This window comes from Cupressus sempervirens, chromosome 3, assembly GCF_028749045.1.
Source record: "Cupressus sempervirens isolate cs-2001-9-10 chromosome 3, ASM2874904v1, whole genome shotgun sequence".
Lineage (NCBI taxonomy): Eukaryota > Viridiplantae > Streptophyta > Pinopsida > Cupressales > Cupressaceae > Cupressus > Cupressus sempervirens.
Window position 1 is genome coordinate 133,250,988 of NC_143120.1, and position 14,058 is coordinate 133,265,045.

Below are 14,058 nucleotides of genomic sequence, written 5' to 3' on the forward strand. Positions count from 1 at the left end.
TAAAGTCAAACTTCTATCACAATATAACCACTACATCCTATAAAACAAACTTCAATAGAAAAATAAAATGCATACCTTCAAGTCAAATTTTGCCAATGCAAGGCGACTAAATATGACAAGGTGAGTAAGTTTTAAATCAGTTGCTCTGTTGAGACATCTTTTGAGCAGTATTGGCAATTGTTGCTGAACTGCAAGTGAAGATCCAGTTTCGATGTCAACACCAGGAGGGATACCCGAATCAAAATTTCTGGAGTGGTTGGCAAAACCAACCTCAGAAAAAAGATAGCCTATAGCCGCCAAGATATGGGCAAGACAGGAATTATCACTTGTCTGCAATCTCACATGATCGTGCAAGTCAGGATAAAACAGAAAGATATGAGACAGAGAAAAAACAAATCTGACAGTACCATATATATTTACTCATAGAAAAATAAATAAAACCTCCTTGGAACCAAGTCAAAGGAAACAACAAATTTAAATGATTTTAAGCTGATACATTAGTTGCAACCAGATTACCTTCATAGTGAGCACAAATATAGTATATACTAAAACAATAACATTGAAGGTCAGAAAATTTTATATACATGAGAAATGAGAACAACAATTTACAATAATAAGTATATTCTGTCAGTAGTGTAGGAAAGTAAACAGTGCGAACATATAAGACTCTAAAAAGGTAGTAAGTGTTGACAGTAATTTATTACTATCAAAGAGTTATGTTCTAACAAAATGCGATAAGAAAATACAGCCTTTTCCAAGAACATGCGCAAGCATACTTCAAAGTCGTAATTAAGGGTAATTTAAAGTTTATGCATAAAATTGGCTCTTCTAAGAAAACAATCATCTTCTAAATAATCTTAGAAAATTATTTTGATGTTTACCTATATAATGTACTAAATTTTCAAGAAAACCAACTACAGCTCCCATATAGATAAGATACAAGTTCAACCAAAAATACAGTCTTATACTTTGCAATGTCCCTAATTAAACCCTGGGAATTTTATTTTATTTTTGTAATTTCTAACTATGCAGAAAAATGAAAAATAAATAATAGAAAGAACTATACCCAATTCCAGTGCAGATATGGAAATATAATAGTAGGAAATCGATTGGGAACCCTAGCAGTTAGGTTTATGTTAAAACAAATCATTAATTGAGAAATGCAATGAATGAAGAGCAAATTTAAAACCCTAGAAACCCCAAATCAATGGATAATATCAGATCTAATGTTAGAAGTAATTAATGGTTAATAATCAATGGTTAAGACAGCAAATTAAGTACTGAAACAAGTTGCCAACTTGGAAATTGGCCATGCTACAATTAATGGCAATTGAGTAATTAAACCCAAAGCGAATTGTGAAATGAGATGACAATAAATTAGGCCACATAACAGCAACAATAAACTAAAATATAATCAACCAACTTACAACTTCTTGTATAGCCTAGATGGCAAGCCAAAATCATGTTAAAATGTTGCCAAGTTATTGTATAGATATGCCAAAGAGGTGCCAGGTTTGAGAACAGCCAATAGCCAACAAAGTAATGCTAATAACTAATAAGGGCTGCAAACTGCTCAAATACCCTAGGGGCAACACTACAACCACTCAAAGCAAGGTATGGCAGAAGTCAGGAGATGCAGCAAATAAACCCTTGATGTGCAACTAACATGATATGAAAACATTTAAAGAGTATACTGATTTATTGAGAAAATTTTGCAAAAAATGCTGATTAGCTAATGTACGGCAGTTTGTTTTAAAGAATGAACCAAAACCCTTGCAACAATAACCACCCATGTGACCCTTGAATAAAATCGCAACAAAATGGATATGAATGGTTTTGTCCTCAAATCGAAAATTGAAAACTGAATTCAATACTAACAAGAATGGATATCTCAATGTCATCACTTCTCTTTCCTATATACACTCCTCACTTTGGCCCCTTAATATCTCATGTTTTCCCTTATATATATAGAGACACATACACATACCTAGAGAGAGAGAGAGAGAGAGAGAGAGAGGGGCAGTTTATGAAGCAAGGTATGGCAGAAGTCAGGAGATACAGCAAATAAACCCTTGATGTGCAACTAACATGATATGGAAACATTTCAAGTGTATACTGATTTATTGAGAAAACTTCGCAAAAAATGCTGATTAGCTAATGTACGCAGTTTGTTTTAGTATTTTACAGAATGAACCAAAACCCTTGCAACAATAACCACCCATGTGACCCTTCAATAAAATCGCCACATATGGATATGAATGGTTTTGTCCTCAAATCAAAAATTGAAAACTGAATTCAATACTAACAAGAATGGATATCTCAATGTCATCACTTCTCTTTCCTATATAGATGTCTCACTTTGGCCCCTTGATATCTCATGTTTTCCCTTATACACACACACACACACACACACACACACACACACACACACACACACATACCTACACACACAAACACAGCGGCAGTTTACCCTCCAACTTTCCTAGAGGGGCTGATGTGTTAAGTATCCCAATGTGTATTTCAGCAAAGGGGCCCTACCATGGCAGTAGGGAACCAGTGGTGGCCAAATGAGCTTCTCGAAATGTAGGAAGATGGTGTGAGATAAGTGCCCAAGCAACTACAATAGCTTCAAAGGGAGATGCTGCTGTAGGAGGACAAAAGGGTAGAATAATAGGGGCCCTAATATATAGTTGGAAATGTTGTAATTAATATCAAATCTATTGGAAGTTATCAATAATGTCAAAGGCGAGAAGACTTATCATCATTGATGTCAAAGTATACAAGAGAAGTTGTTGGCTTGATTGTCAATGATGTCAAAGAGTTCATAGAGCAAACAGTGTAGACAAAATAGCTGCCATCACTGTCATTGATATCAAATGAGTTCCATTTCCAAGGGCACTGTGGTTTGCAATGTAGAGCAGCATGTGAGTTATTCATTGTTACCAAGAATGTGTGTGTGTGTGTGTGTGTGTGTGTGTGTGTATTCGTTATGACTAAAATATTTTAGATAACAAAAAACCACAAATAAAAAAGGTGACCACTAATCTTGTAATAATGAGACAGCAACTTAAAAAGCAGATATAATGTAAGAACTACTAAATGGGTACCCTCCTCTTAGATCTCAAGTTGCAAGACTCGATCCATGATATGTTTCATCACTTATTGGTCACAATCAAGAACTGTCATGAGACTAAGATTTCAATTGCTATGGAGAGCCTTATGATTTTGTGCATTGAAGAGATGGAAGAAATATCCCAACCTATCATACCTATGTTATGGGTTGTTCATAATCTAGAACGTGTCCCTTCTATGGCAGCATGTAGATTGTTCTGTGATATATTCAAGCATTGTGAAGAAAAATGGAGACGACCAGTTGTCCTCAATACGGCCAGGGGACTTCTAGACGTCCCCTTTCCGTACCGGGGATAGCCAATTGTCCCTTTTTTTTCTCCCAGAAGTCCCCAAGTACTAGGGACGTCCCCTACATTTTTTGCCTAATTGGGGACGGTGGGGGGACCTCCCATACCTGTCCCCCCGTCCCCGTCTCGGAAACCTTGGCATTTCAGGCGAGGATGCGTCCCCATGTTACGTAGAGAAAAACAAATATCTCATTTGCACAAGTGGGAGAAAATGGATGATGACGATAAGGGTAATGTATTGCATAAGGAGGTTAAAGGTATGATTACAAGGCTGCTCCAGAAAGATATGCAAAATCCTATTGCTACTCCTACATGTGGAGATCACCTAAAAAATGAAAATGTTTATTGCATAGATGTTGTGAAGACGACATAGATAGATCAAGGTGACATAAGCTCTGCCTCTACTCTGCTTCATGAGTCAAGCCTTTAGTTCGTTGAATATCAAACCCTTGCTTATGTGCAGCAAGCTCTGTCCATCGAGGCTCTCTCCACCAAGGCTTTGCCCATCCTCGAGGCTTTGTCTTTCGTCGAGGTTCTTTTCGTAGAGGCTCTCTCTACCTAGGCTTTGTCTACCGCTAAGGCTTTGCTTGCAATAGAGGCTATGTCTACCACCAAGGTTTTGTTTGTCGAGACTCTACCTGTCGTCGAGGCACTAGCTGTCACCAAGGTTCTCTTTGTCACGGCTCTACTTGCCCTCGAGGCTCTATCCACTAAGGTTCTTTTGTCAACACTCTATCCCTCGAGGCACTATCTGTCACCGAGGTTCTTCTTGTTGTGAAGGCTCTATTTGTTGTCAAGAACCTGTCTGTTGAGGCTCCACCCATTGATGAGGCTCTATTTGTCATCATGGGTCTCTCCGTCGAGGCTTTGTCTGCCACCAAAGCTCTATTCGTCATGAAGTTTTTATCTATCAAGGCTCTCTTTGTTGAGTCTCTTCTTGTCGCAACATTTCTATCTACCAAGGCTCTTCTCATCGTCGAGGCTCTGTCTTCCGCCAAGGTTCTGTCCACCAAGACTCTATGCATTGCCAAGGCTCTGTCTGCCACTGAAGTTCTCTCCATTGAGGTTCTCTCAATCAAGGCTCTCTCTATCATAGAGATCTCACTGTCAAGGCTCTCTCTATCATAGAGATCTCACTGTCAAGGCTCTCTCCACTGCCAAGGTGTAAACCGCATCTCTGTGAGGTTGTGTTCATGTATGTGGCTACATTCATGTCAGTGTCAGCATCTATGTTTGTGGTCATACCCAAAGAGATTGTTCAACATGATGACGAGAAGGATTTCATCAATTGGTGCCGATCGGAACCTAGTAAAGGACACGACAATGTTTATATCAGAGTGATGTAGTGGAAGTTGGATGACTGTGTATTGCAGCAGAGGTTTGATGCCAACTCACATGTTCTGCCTATGCATTTGATTTGGGTTCCTAGAGCCGATGGTGTTGATTAGATAATGAATTGCTTGAGGACAAGCAATCTTTGGATGCCAAGGATTTTTGATGTTCTCAAATTTTATTGTAATAATTTATAATTGGTCCCAAAATTTAAATTACGTAAGAAAAAAAAGACTTTAATAATTAATTATGGGGGCCCAAATAAATAAAATAAAAATATTATATTTGAGGTTTTGATTGATTTATGTATATCTCGGGCCCATCTTTTATTTTGGTCATAGATGTTTGTTGTCATGTCAACACTTATTGTGCACCTCAGGAATTTTCCTCCAATGGGGTATTTATGACTGGAAGGTAGGATGTTTTTTGGTATGTGACTTGGTTTATTTTATTTGTACTGTGAATCCCATTAGGAGTTCTACTTGTTTTCCATTTCAGAAGTGAAAGATTTTACTGATTTGGATTGTGCAATTTCAGTGGGTTTGTAGTACTACCATATTCTGCTTGTTGGTATATTGTTCTGAATTCTGGCACATTTGATAAACCATCTTTGTTTGCTGCTGTAATATCTGTTTGAGCAACAAAATTGATAACTTTCTCCTATGGCAAATCTCTTTGTGTATGTGTTTAATGTTCATCTATTTGATAGCTAATTTGGAAGCATCATTTGGACACTACCTCATTATTGGCATTCGGCGGAACCTCCTTCCTCGTCATCCAAATGCCTTCCCTCATCCCCTCATCATTGTCCAGAAACCATTCCCTCACGGCATTTGCATACACATTTGTCAAACGCCACTCTAGAGCGTCTTCTAGTTACATAGTACAACCTCAACCAATTCCACATAGTACAACAGTATCCTTACCCACTGTGCACAACACCTCCATTCACTGTGAGCTCTTTATTGTCGTCACCCATACTCCTCCAACCCTCAGTACACTGCACTTGTTGTACAATCTACTCTAGACATTGTACGGTCCCTTCTTTCTGCTCCCACCATACAGCCCCTACTCTCTGCCCTCACCATACACTATCTTTGTCACACATAGACACTCCTAAAGTATGCCTCCATCACCATTTTTTCATCAGGTTATAACCAAGTTTACTAAGTTGGGACAAATCCTTACCACTGACTGCACAGGAACATTAAAGTGGTACCAAAGCTTTCCCTCGGGTGTTATCCTCCAATCTTTTCCCTTGGGTGTTCCTCTTGGGTGTTGCCTTTGGGTACTTCCCCGCCAAAATTTTCCTTAGGCACTTTCCCTCAGTTGTTGCCCTCAAGTACTTCCGCTTGAGCGTTGCCCTTAGCCATTTTCCCTAAGACATCCTTGTGTACTTACTTTCCCTCTATGTTGCCATCGGGTGCTTCCTACGGATGTCTTCCCTCAAGAAAACTCAGGTGTGCCGTTGGGAACATTACAGAACAGTAAGAGGAAGAGAAGTGTGTGAAGATTTATTCTAACTATTTTATCATACTAGGCGCTCAGATTGAGCCATAAACTTTGTAGTCATGGATGCATGAATTTAAAAGATTGTTTAAACAGAAACACCACCCTAAAACTATCACAGAAGTGATAAGAATTAATCAGACACCAATCCAATATCACATAAGTGTTGAGCCATACATCTGAATCAACGATCGCTTAATATCATATCATCACCATTACAAGCACTATATCAGACAAGCGATCAGATCGAATCAATTAGCAGAAGAATAATCTGCATATATTTTTAAGGAAGATGTCGGAAATAGTGTATGCTCTCAGATGAGTAACAAATAGCCTTTGCACATAGAACAAGAAATACCAAGAACATCACTTGGTATATGTTTACATATATATTTCAGACCAGCATAGATTAGATTACAGTCATATCAAGGTTATATCAGAAATAGCAAGGTTACTACACTAGATTAGTATATCATATCAATATCATTCATTGAAACATAATTGTTCCACAACATCAACAAGTTAGATAGAACATTATATACTTCACAGCATACTTGATCAATATATTTAAAATACATTCATTTGTCCTTGCATATTGAAACAAATTCAAGTTGATATAATATCCACAACTATTGAATAAGGTTCTTTATCATATATTCAGATTAATCTTATTATCTAAAGCATAGTTCCTAGACTCGGACTCAACACGGACTCAGCAAGGCTGACATGACTCAAGAGGCAGCAAGACTCGCCAAAAACTAGGTTTCTGGGGAGTCTTACCTAGGCTGAGTTTTTGGAGAGTCTTGGACCCCTAGGACTCAGCCAGGCTCACTAGACTCAAAACTCGCCAAGACTCGAAGAGTCAATGGGAGTCTAGGAACTATTATCTAAAGCAATTGGATAATAGTGATCATTGCAAATCAACATAACTTCCAATGCATTTACAATAAGCATTCAGTTAGAGTATAAGTTTAATAGAAAGAACTAGAAGTATCTTGCAATTGTACTTCTAAGAAATTAGTCTCAAATCCTAAGGGATCTTACAAGGGGACATTACATTTTCTTTGTCAATAAGCAATTTGCAAATCACAACTAAAACAAACAACACTATCAAAACAAATTCAACTTCAACAATCATATTGTGAATTGTTTATTTTAAATTGACGTATTTTAGCATATCTGATTAATAAGATTCCACTCCAAAATGACTGTTAAGGACTTACCTTTCTTATGCAATTTATAGATCTATCTTCATGGCATCATTTTTTAAGAAATTAAATATGTTAAAAATCAAAATTCGCTGACAATATTTCTCACCTTGCCCTTATGAGATTTTGGAGATCAAAAAGTGGTGAATAATTTATATTAAAGCTGTTATGATCACTACACTTTTGTTGACTTCAATTATAGATGTGATTGCTTGACCAAAAGAATTCTGAGTTACACAAACTTATGGGATGGTCTATCAGCGACCCCACCACTATGGGATTTTACATATTCCCATCCTTGAATTGCAAGTTGTATCCTCTGTCAAACAGTTGTCCTACACTCAAAAGGTTATGTTCTAAGCCTTCAACATATAAAACATCATTGGTATAAGTCTAACGATCAAGAGTAATGGATCCTCTACCTCGGATCAGACAAGAAGTGTCATCACCAAACTTGACATCACTACCATCATGCTTTTCCAACTTCGCATATTTGTTTTTGTCACATGTCATTTGATGTGAGCATCCAATGTCAATGACCCAATCACTTATTTCCTCCACACGTGTATCCAAAGCTCTTTCAACATTCAAGGTAGGGCTGGGATCTTCCTTCTTGATAGAAATGAATCCCCATTCTTCATCACTCTTACCATTCTTTACAGATTCTCCATCAGCCACAGCTTCCTTAGCAAAGTAACAATCTTCCTGCTGTCTAGGTTGGTACTTCCTAGGTTTTGGAACCGTATTGGGAGATCTTGATGCAAAATAAACAATCGAACAACACAAGAAACATTTCAAGGATAGCTTACCTTCATAGTTACTAGATCCTTTTCGTATTCTTCATTTTCTCAACGACCATGTCTTCTCCCGCGACCCACGACCATGTCTTCTCCCACTGCAACTTCTCTCTTGTTCGAGCTCCTCTCCTATGATGATGGTTTCCAGTGCCATCGTTAGTGTTCCTGTTACCCGTGTTTTCCTTGTGGGTTGTTGCATGCGTGTTTGCCTTCTATTTGTGCTTTGTTACGAGTGTGGTCGCGTTCGTGTTTGGCTTTTGTTCAAGCTATTCATGCTTTTCTACAGGTGTGGTCGTGTGACCTTTGTCCTGGGTGATTGATATCGTCTATTTTTCTCTCCCCCAACAATTGGCATCTGTGTTCCTTGCCGACGATTGTGTGCCCTTCTTTCTCCTTTGTAACTATTTTTGTCTTTTGCTCGGGTTATGCTTCTGGAGTAATTGTATGCTATCTATCTTGGGTGTCTACAACAGCCATCAACTCAGGTTTCTTCACTTCCTCCTCCTTTGTCAACGATGTTTTTGGTAAAATTTTAAACAGTCGACGGGTAGATTAGCATGTAATCGGTAATTGTTATGTAGCTGACGGGCCCCTTTGGGAAAGTTCTTCAGAAAAGTATATGTACACCATTCGAGATGGTTGTAATCATCATTGTAAGCACTACGTAATCTCTTCAACATATATGTGAATAATTAAAGGAGTACTGCTGTATTACATGTTCTTGTCTATTGTTTGTATGCATTGATAAACTGTTTACCCTATACGGTAAACATTTGGCAATGTTGCCCCATGGACATAGAACGAAGGCAACGGAATGTTTTCTACTGTCGAATCAGCTTAACAAAAATAAGAATAAGCTAAAGGAAAAAGATGAAATATGCACAGCACAAGGGAATTTAATTTTGGCACAACAGGCCAACCACAGACGGAGGTTTCAGCAGATTGCTGACGGACATCGAAGCACTTAGGAATTATTGGAAGAGACTCGATAGCGGTCGAATTTGGTGGAAGAAACAAGGGAGAAATTTCTTGACCTGTCTACACCGAGAGAAGAGAATCCAGAGAAAGGGAATTAACTCGCACGGCTCGGAGTGCCAACAGAGCACGAATGTGGAGTGAACTCTTCATCCACGATAAACTTTCGAAATGGACAACTTCATTGAGGAAAACCCTTTTTCACCAAATAACACGGCTGTGGGAAATAAGACGACTGTCCGAAACAGCATAGGTGTGCAGAATAGCGCAGTTGTGTAGAACAACGTGGGAGTGCAAAACAACACAAGTACACAACAAGCACCTCAAATTCAAATAATAATGGTTGGACCAAAGGGAAAATTGCCAAAGTTTGATGGTGATGGAACGGCCAATCCAATCAGACACTCTAAGACATGCAAAACAATTTGGACAGCGAATGGAATAACTGACACAGTCTGACAATTTCCAGCAACCCTAAGGGGTGTAGCAGTTGATTGGTTTGCTGACACCAGTCCCCAAAAATTAACTACATGGGAGGGAGTTAAAAAGGAATTTATCACCGAGTTTCAATTGCTGCAAGATGACAATGAGATCGTAGTAGAAATATACACCACAAAGCAATGGAAAAATGAAAAAGTCCGTGTATATGCCAGAAAACTAAAAGAATTAATAAATGAAATGGAAACTAAGTCGGCAGATGGGCTGAAAAAGAGATGGTTTATTGAAGGACTACGCCAGGAGTTAAGGAAGAAAATGAAGATTGTGCCGCCATCATCATATACCAAAGAATACAATCGGGCAATGGACTTAGAGAGTGACCAAAAAACAAAAAAGAAGAAAACTAGCTCATCCAACTTAGATGACTCGTCTTCAGAAGAAGATAGCTATGGTGATGAAAAGGACAGTAAGAAGGTCCGAGCCCTCCAAAAGGATATGATCAGAATGATGAAGGAATTTAAGAATATGCAAAAGGAGACGAAGGGAAACGAACTATGGTGCACGGACTGTAAGACAGAAGGTCACACGAAGGGATCTTGTCTGAAAAACCAATTCTTTGATATCTGTTAGATTATGGGACATTCCACAAAAGAATGCCCCTTCAACATGAAAATAAGAGGGCATCAACAAGTGCTCCTAACACAGTAAGCTTCTACATCAGGCGGGAGTGGAAACACTAGCAATGATGGTGCCACTTCAGGTGGGTACAAAAATACTAGAAGAGGGCAAAACAAGAATACCAACAATAATAATAGGGGCCACAGCCGAATTCAATACAATGCGAACGGCCCCCCGATGGTTCAATGTCAAGCATGCAATTTGTGGGGCCACTTTGCATGAAACTGTATATCAGCAAATACACCAAAGTTGTTATGCTGATGGTGCAGTCCTGGAGATCATGAAGATGCCAAGTGCCTGAAATCAGGAGTGAATCTGATCAGCATTGGCGCGAACGAACAAGTCTTAGCAATCACCTATAAACAAGCCAAACTGTACCTCGACCCGACAGAAGAAAAGAAGAGGTTGGAAGACGTGCAAGTGGAAGTTGAGAAAGCAACGCAGGCAGAGAAATCACAATTGAAGGACACTACCGGTACCTCTACAAGGAACTACGCAGGACAAAACAGCATACAGCAAATATTACAAAATGAAATACCAGTCAAGTTAAATGATTTGTTCCTCACAATGCCTCAACTTCGATCAGCCATCACAAACATCACTCAAACTGCTAAATTACCAAGAGAACACGGAAGGGAGAAGGAAAGTGGAGCAAGTACAGCAGACCCAATGCCGCTAGTGCTCACATCCAGATGGCATCGGGCAGTTGTAGAGATGGGTATATTAGGAACGGTCCTTTCAGACACAATTGTGGTCGGAGGTTCAAGGGTAAACGTCCTACCAGAAGATACCTGGAAGAAGTTGGGACAGCCGACATTGTGGCCACCTACGCTCCAATTACTAACAGTACACCAACACAGCATTAAACCTCTCAAGATCCTGATGGCACAACCCATAACTATTGGAACACAGTCGTTCCTACTCGATTTTTTCATCATCCTGCTGAAGAGGAGAGGATATGATGTCATTTTCGGCCAGGGATGGCTTGTACAAGCAAGGGTTAAGCATGACTAGAAGAAGAATACACTATCAATGGAAAGTAGGGCACGACGATTCATTATTGATTTACACACACAAATGGTGGGCAAAGAAGCCGTATCATCTGATTCCAAAGAAGAGGATGAAGGAAAGCAGCAATAAGAACCTAATGACGAAGGAGTCCTACAATTGGAAAGTGGATCGACGGACGATGATTTGGATTCAATGAACGACCTTTTCCACTAGCGAATGGAAGGTTATGAACTCTTTCTGAGTTGTAATATGTTAAGGGTCGACGAAGGTGAGAAAGAAAAGGGAAATGAATACAAAGAAGCAGAAGAAGGAAAGGCGGTTACAACAAAAGCTGAAGGGAAGAACATACAGTACAAACCCAGCAAAAGGAAAGATTCCACTGTACGGTACACAGTGAACAGACCGCACAGAAAGAAAAGGTTACAACGCACCACGAATTTACTAGAAAGGTGCCGATAGCAAGGAAAACACATCGAACAGTCTACACAGGAAACAAAGAGGAAGAGCTTAATAAAAACTTCAGCAGTATAGAGTGAAGGTTCTAAAATCAAGAATACAACTATTGACGGCAAGGAGTGGCAGCCGACGAAACTCATCGTACCGACTTTCGAGAACCAGCTTGGACATATGGAAAGCTTGAGGGAGAGATCGTGTAACTTAAACAAACTTGATGAGCAACGATTACACGCACAATGGGCCATGGAGGTGACACAAAACAGGCGCAAAGCGTGGCATGATAAACACCTAAAACTAAACAAGTTTCAACCAAGACAGCTGGAGTTGAAGTATAGTAGACGGAACGAAATCAAACCGGGGAAGTTTAAAGTCAAATGGGTCGGACTATACCAAATCCGGGAAGTGGGCAACAATGGAGCAATAAAGCTGGGGACATTGGATGGGCAAGAAGTACCAGAAGCCGTAAATGGTTCCAAGTTAAAAATATACCGCTCAAGAATTGCTTCCCCGTCGATGAATAATGGCGAGTAACTCGTAATAGCGAAAAAAATGTTGTAAAAAAAAGGAAGAAAATTTGAAAAAAAGAAAAAAAATGGAAAAAAAAAAGAAGTTATTAAAGATCACCGTACGGCCACCTTCAGCAAGCTCATGACCACCGTACACCCAAGTAAAAACACAATGTAAAACATGTGTGGACCGTACAACATACGAGGGTAGGGAGAAAAAGACCGTACGGCATATGGTGGCTAGCAGGGCAGTCCACACATCTTAAAAAAGGACCGTATGGTGTCTATAGTGACAAGATAGAACAGTACGGCGTACGATGAAGAAGAAACTAGAAAACCAAAGAAAGTAGGTGTACAGTGAAAGAGGCTCATACGACAATTGAAGAAGGAAATTAACCATACATAAGCCCTACAAACAGGTTACAACCACCGTACGGCTAGCAGAAGAGGAAGGAAAAAGACTTAAAGGCGTAGGATCGTACGGTGGAATCAGAGAAAAAACAAATAGGTACGGTGAAAGAGAAGAAAGGGGCAAAAATACAAACACCATATGGTACATAAAGGAGAGGCAGAGGATTCAGGTTAAATACCGTATGGCGATTTAACGAAACCAGAAGGAGGAAACTGTACATCATACGGCAACTCAAGGCAAGGACATTACACCGTATGGATTCCCAATGTTATATTGCGTGCGCAATACGAATTCAAGAAAGGGATATGCAAGCACCATTCAAAAGGGCGCAGGGGTAGTATACCAAGCACCGTACTGACAGGAGAAGTTAAAATACACCACTGCATTGCATTGAAGGGCAAATGCGTCCAGAAGCAGGTTGTCACATCCTACGGTCAACACAGGAGGAAGTGAGGGAGGTCGCATGGCCCTACAACAATTAAAAAAATCCATACATAGCACAGTAAAAAGCTACAACACAAGTGAATGATGTAGAGGATGTAGCTGTACGACGATCAGCAACTTTTTTTTCCCTATTTATTTATTTTTATTTTTTACTTTTTTTTTTTAACTCTTTTTATTATTTGCATATATGCCGAAGAGATTACATAATACTTCCAATGATGATTACAGTGGTCTCGGATGGTGTACATATACTTCCTGAAGAACCCTCCCAAAGGGGTCCATCGGCTACATAACAATTATCGAATACATGCTAATCTACCTGTCAGTTGTTTTATATTTTTACCGACAACATCATCCCCCCCAAAAAGAAAAGTCGTCTTTGGAAGACAATACAACACAACTCAAAACAACCAAAGTACATCAATGCATAAAAACTAAACAGAGAGATGCGTCCCTGGCGTAGTGGCTGTCCGCGCCCTCCACTCGTTCAGCTCTACTCGTAGCTTGTAGACTTGCTCTTTCCTAATCTTCAATTCTGCTTCTGCCTCCATCTGGAGGTCTAAAGCTGACTGCATCATCTCTGCAATTTCTCCCAACTCTTTCTCCTTTCTTGCTACCACTTGTTCCTTTTCTGCAGCCAACTTCTATAGCTGACTCTGTCTGTCTAACAGGGCTGCCCTCTCGGATTCCCAAGCAGCCCTCTCTGAGGCTAACCTCACAATTGACTCCTCCTGAGCCCTCTCAATTGCTACTTGATTTGCCTGACTCCTCCGAACAGTGTAATACGCCTCCTTGTATAGCTTCACTATCTTGTGAGTCAAAGCCTCTACTTGGCTCTCCATCCCAACGTCTCTCGTCATGGCTCAATGCTGT

At 39.7% G+C, this 14,058-nt stretch overlaps 1 protein-coding gene across 1 annotated transcript in view; it reads right to left on the reverse strand.

Moving 5' to 3' along the window:
• LOC149565115 (anaphase-promoting complex subunit) overlaps positions 1-14,058 on the reverse strand; it is a 249,994-nt gene that overhangs the window by 111,933 nt on the left and 124,003 nt on the right. The window contains exon 10 of the mRNA XM_089818658.1: positions 76-330. Coding sequence (XP_089674784.1) covers positions 76-330 — 255 coding nt within the window. The remainder of the gene's footprint in view (positions 1-75; positions 331-14,058) is intronic.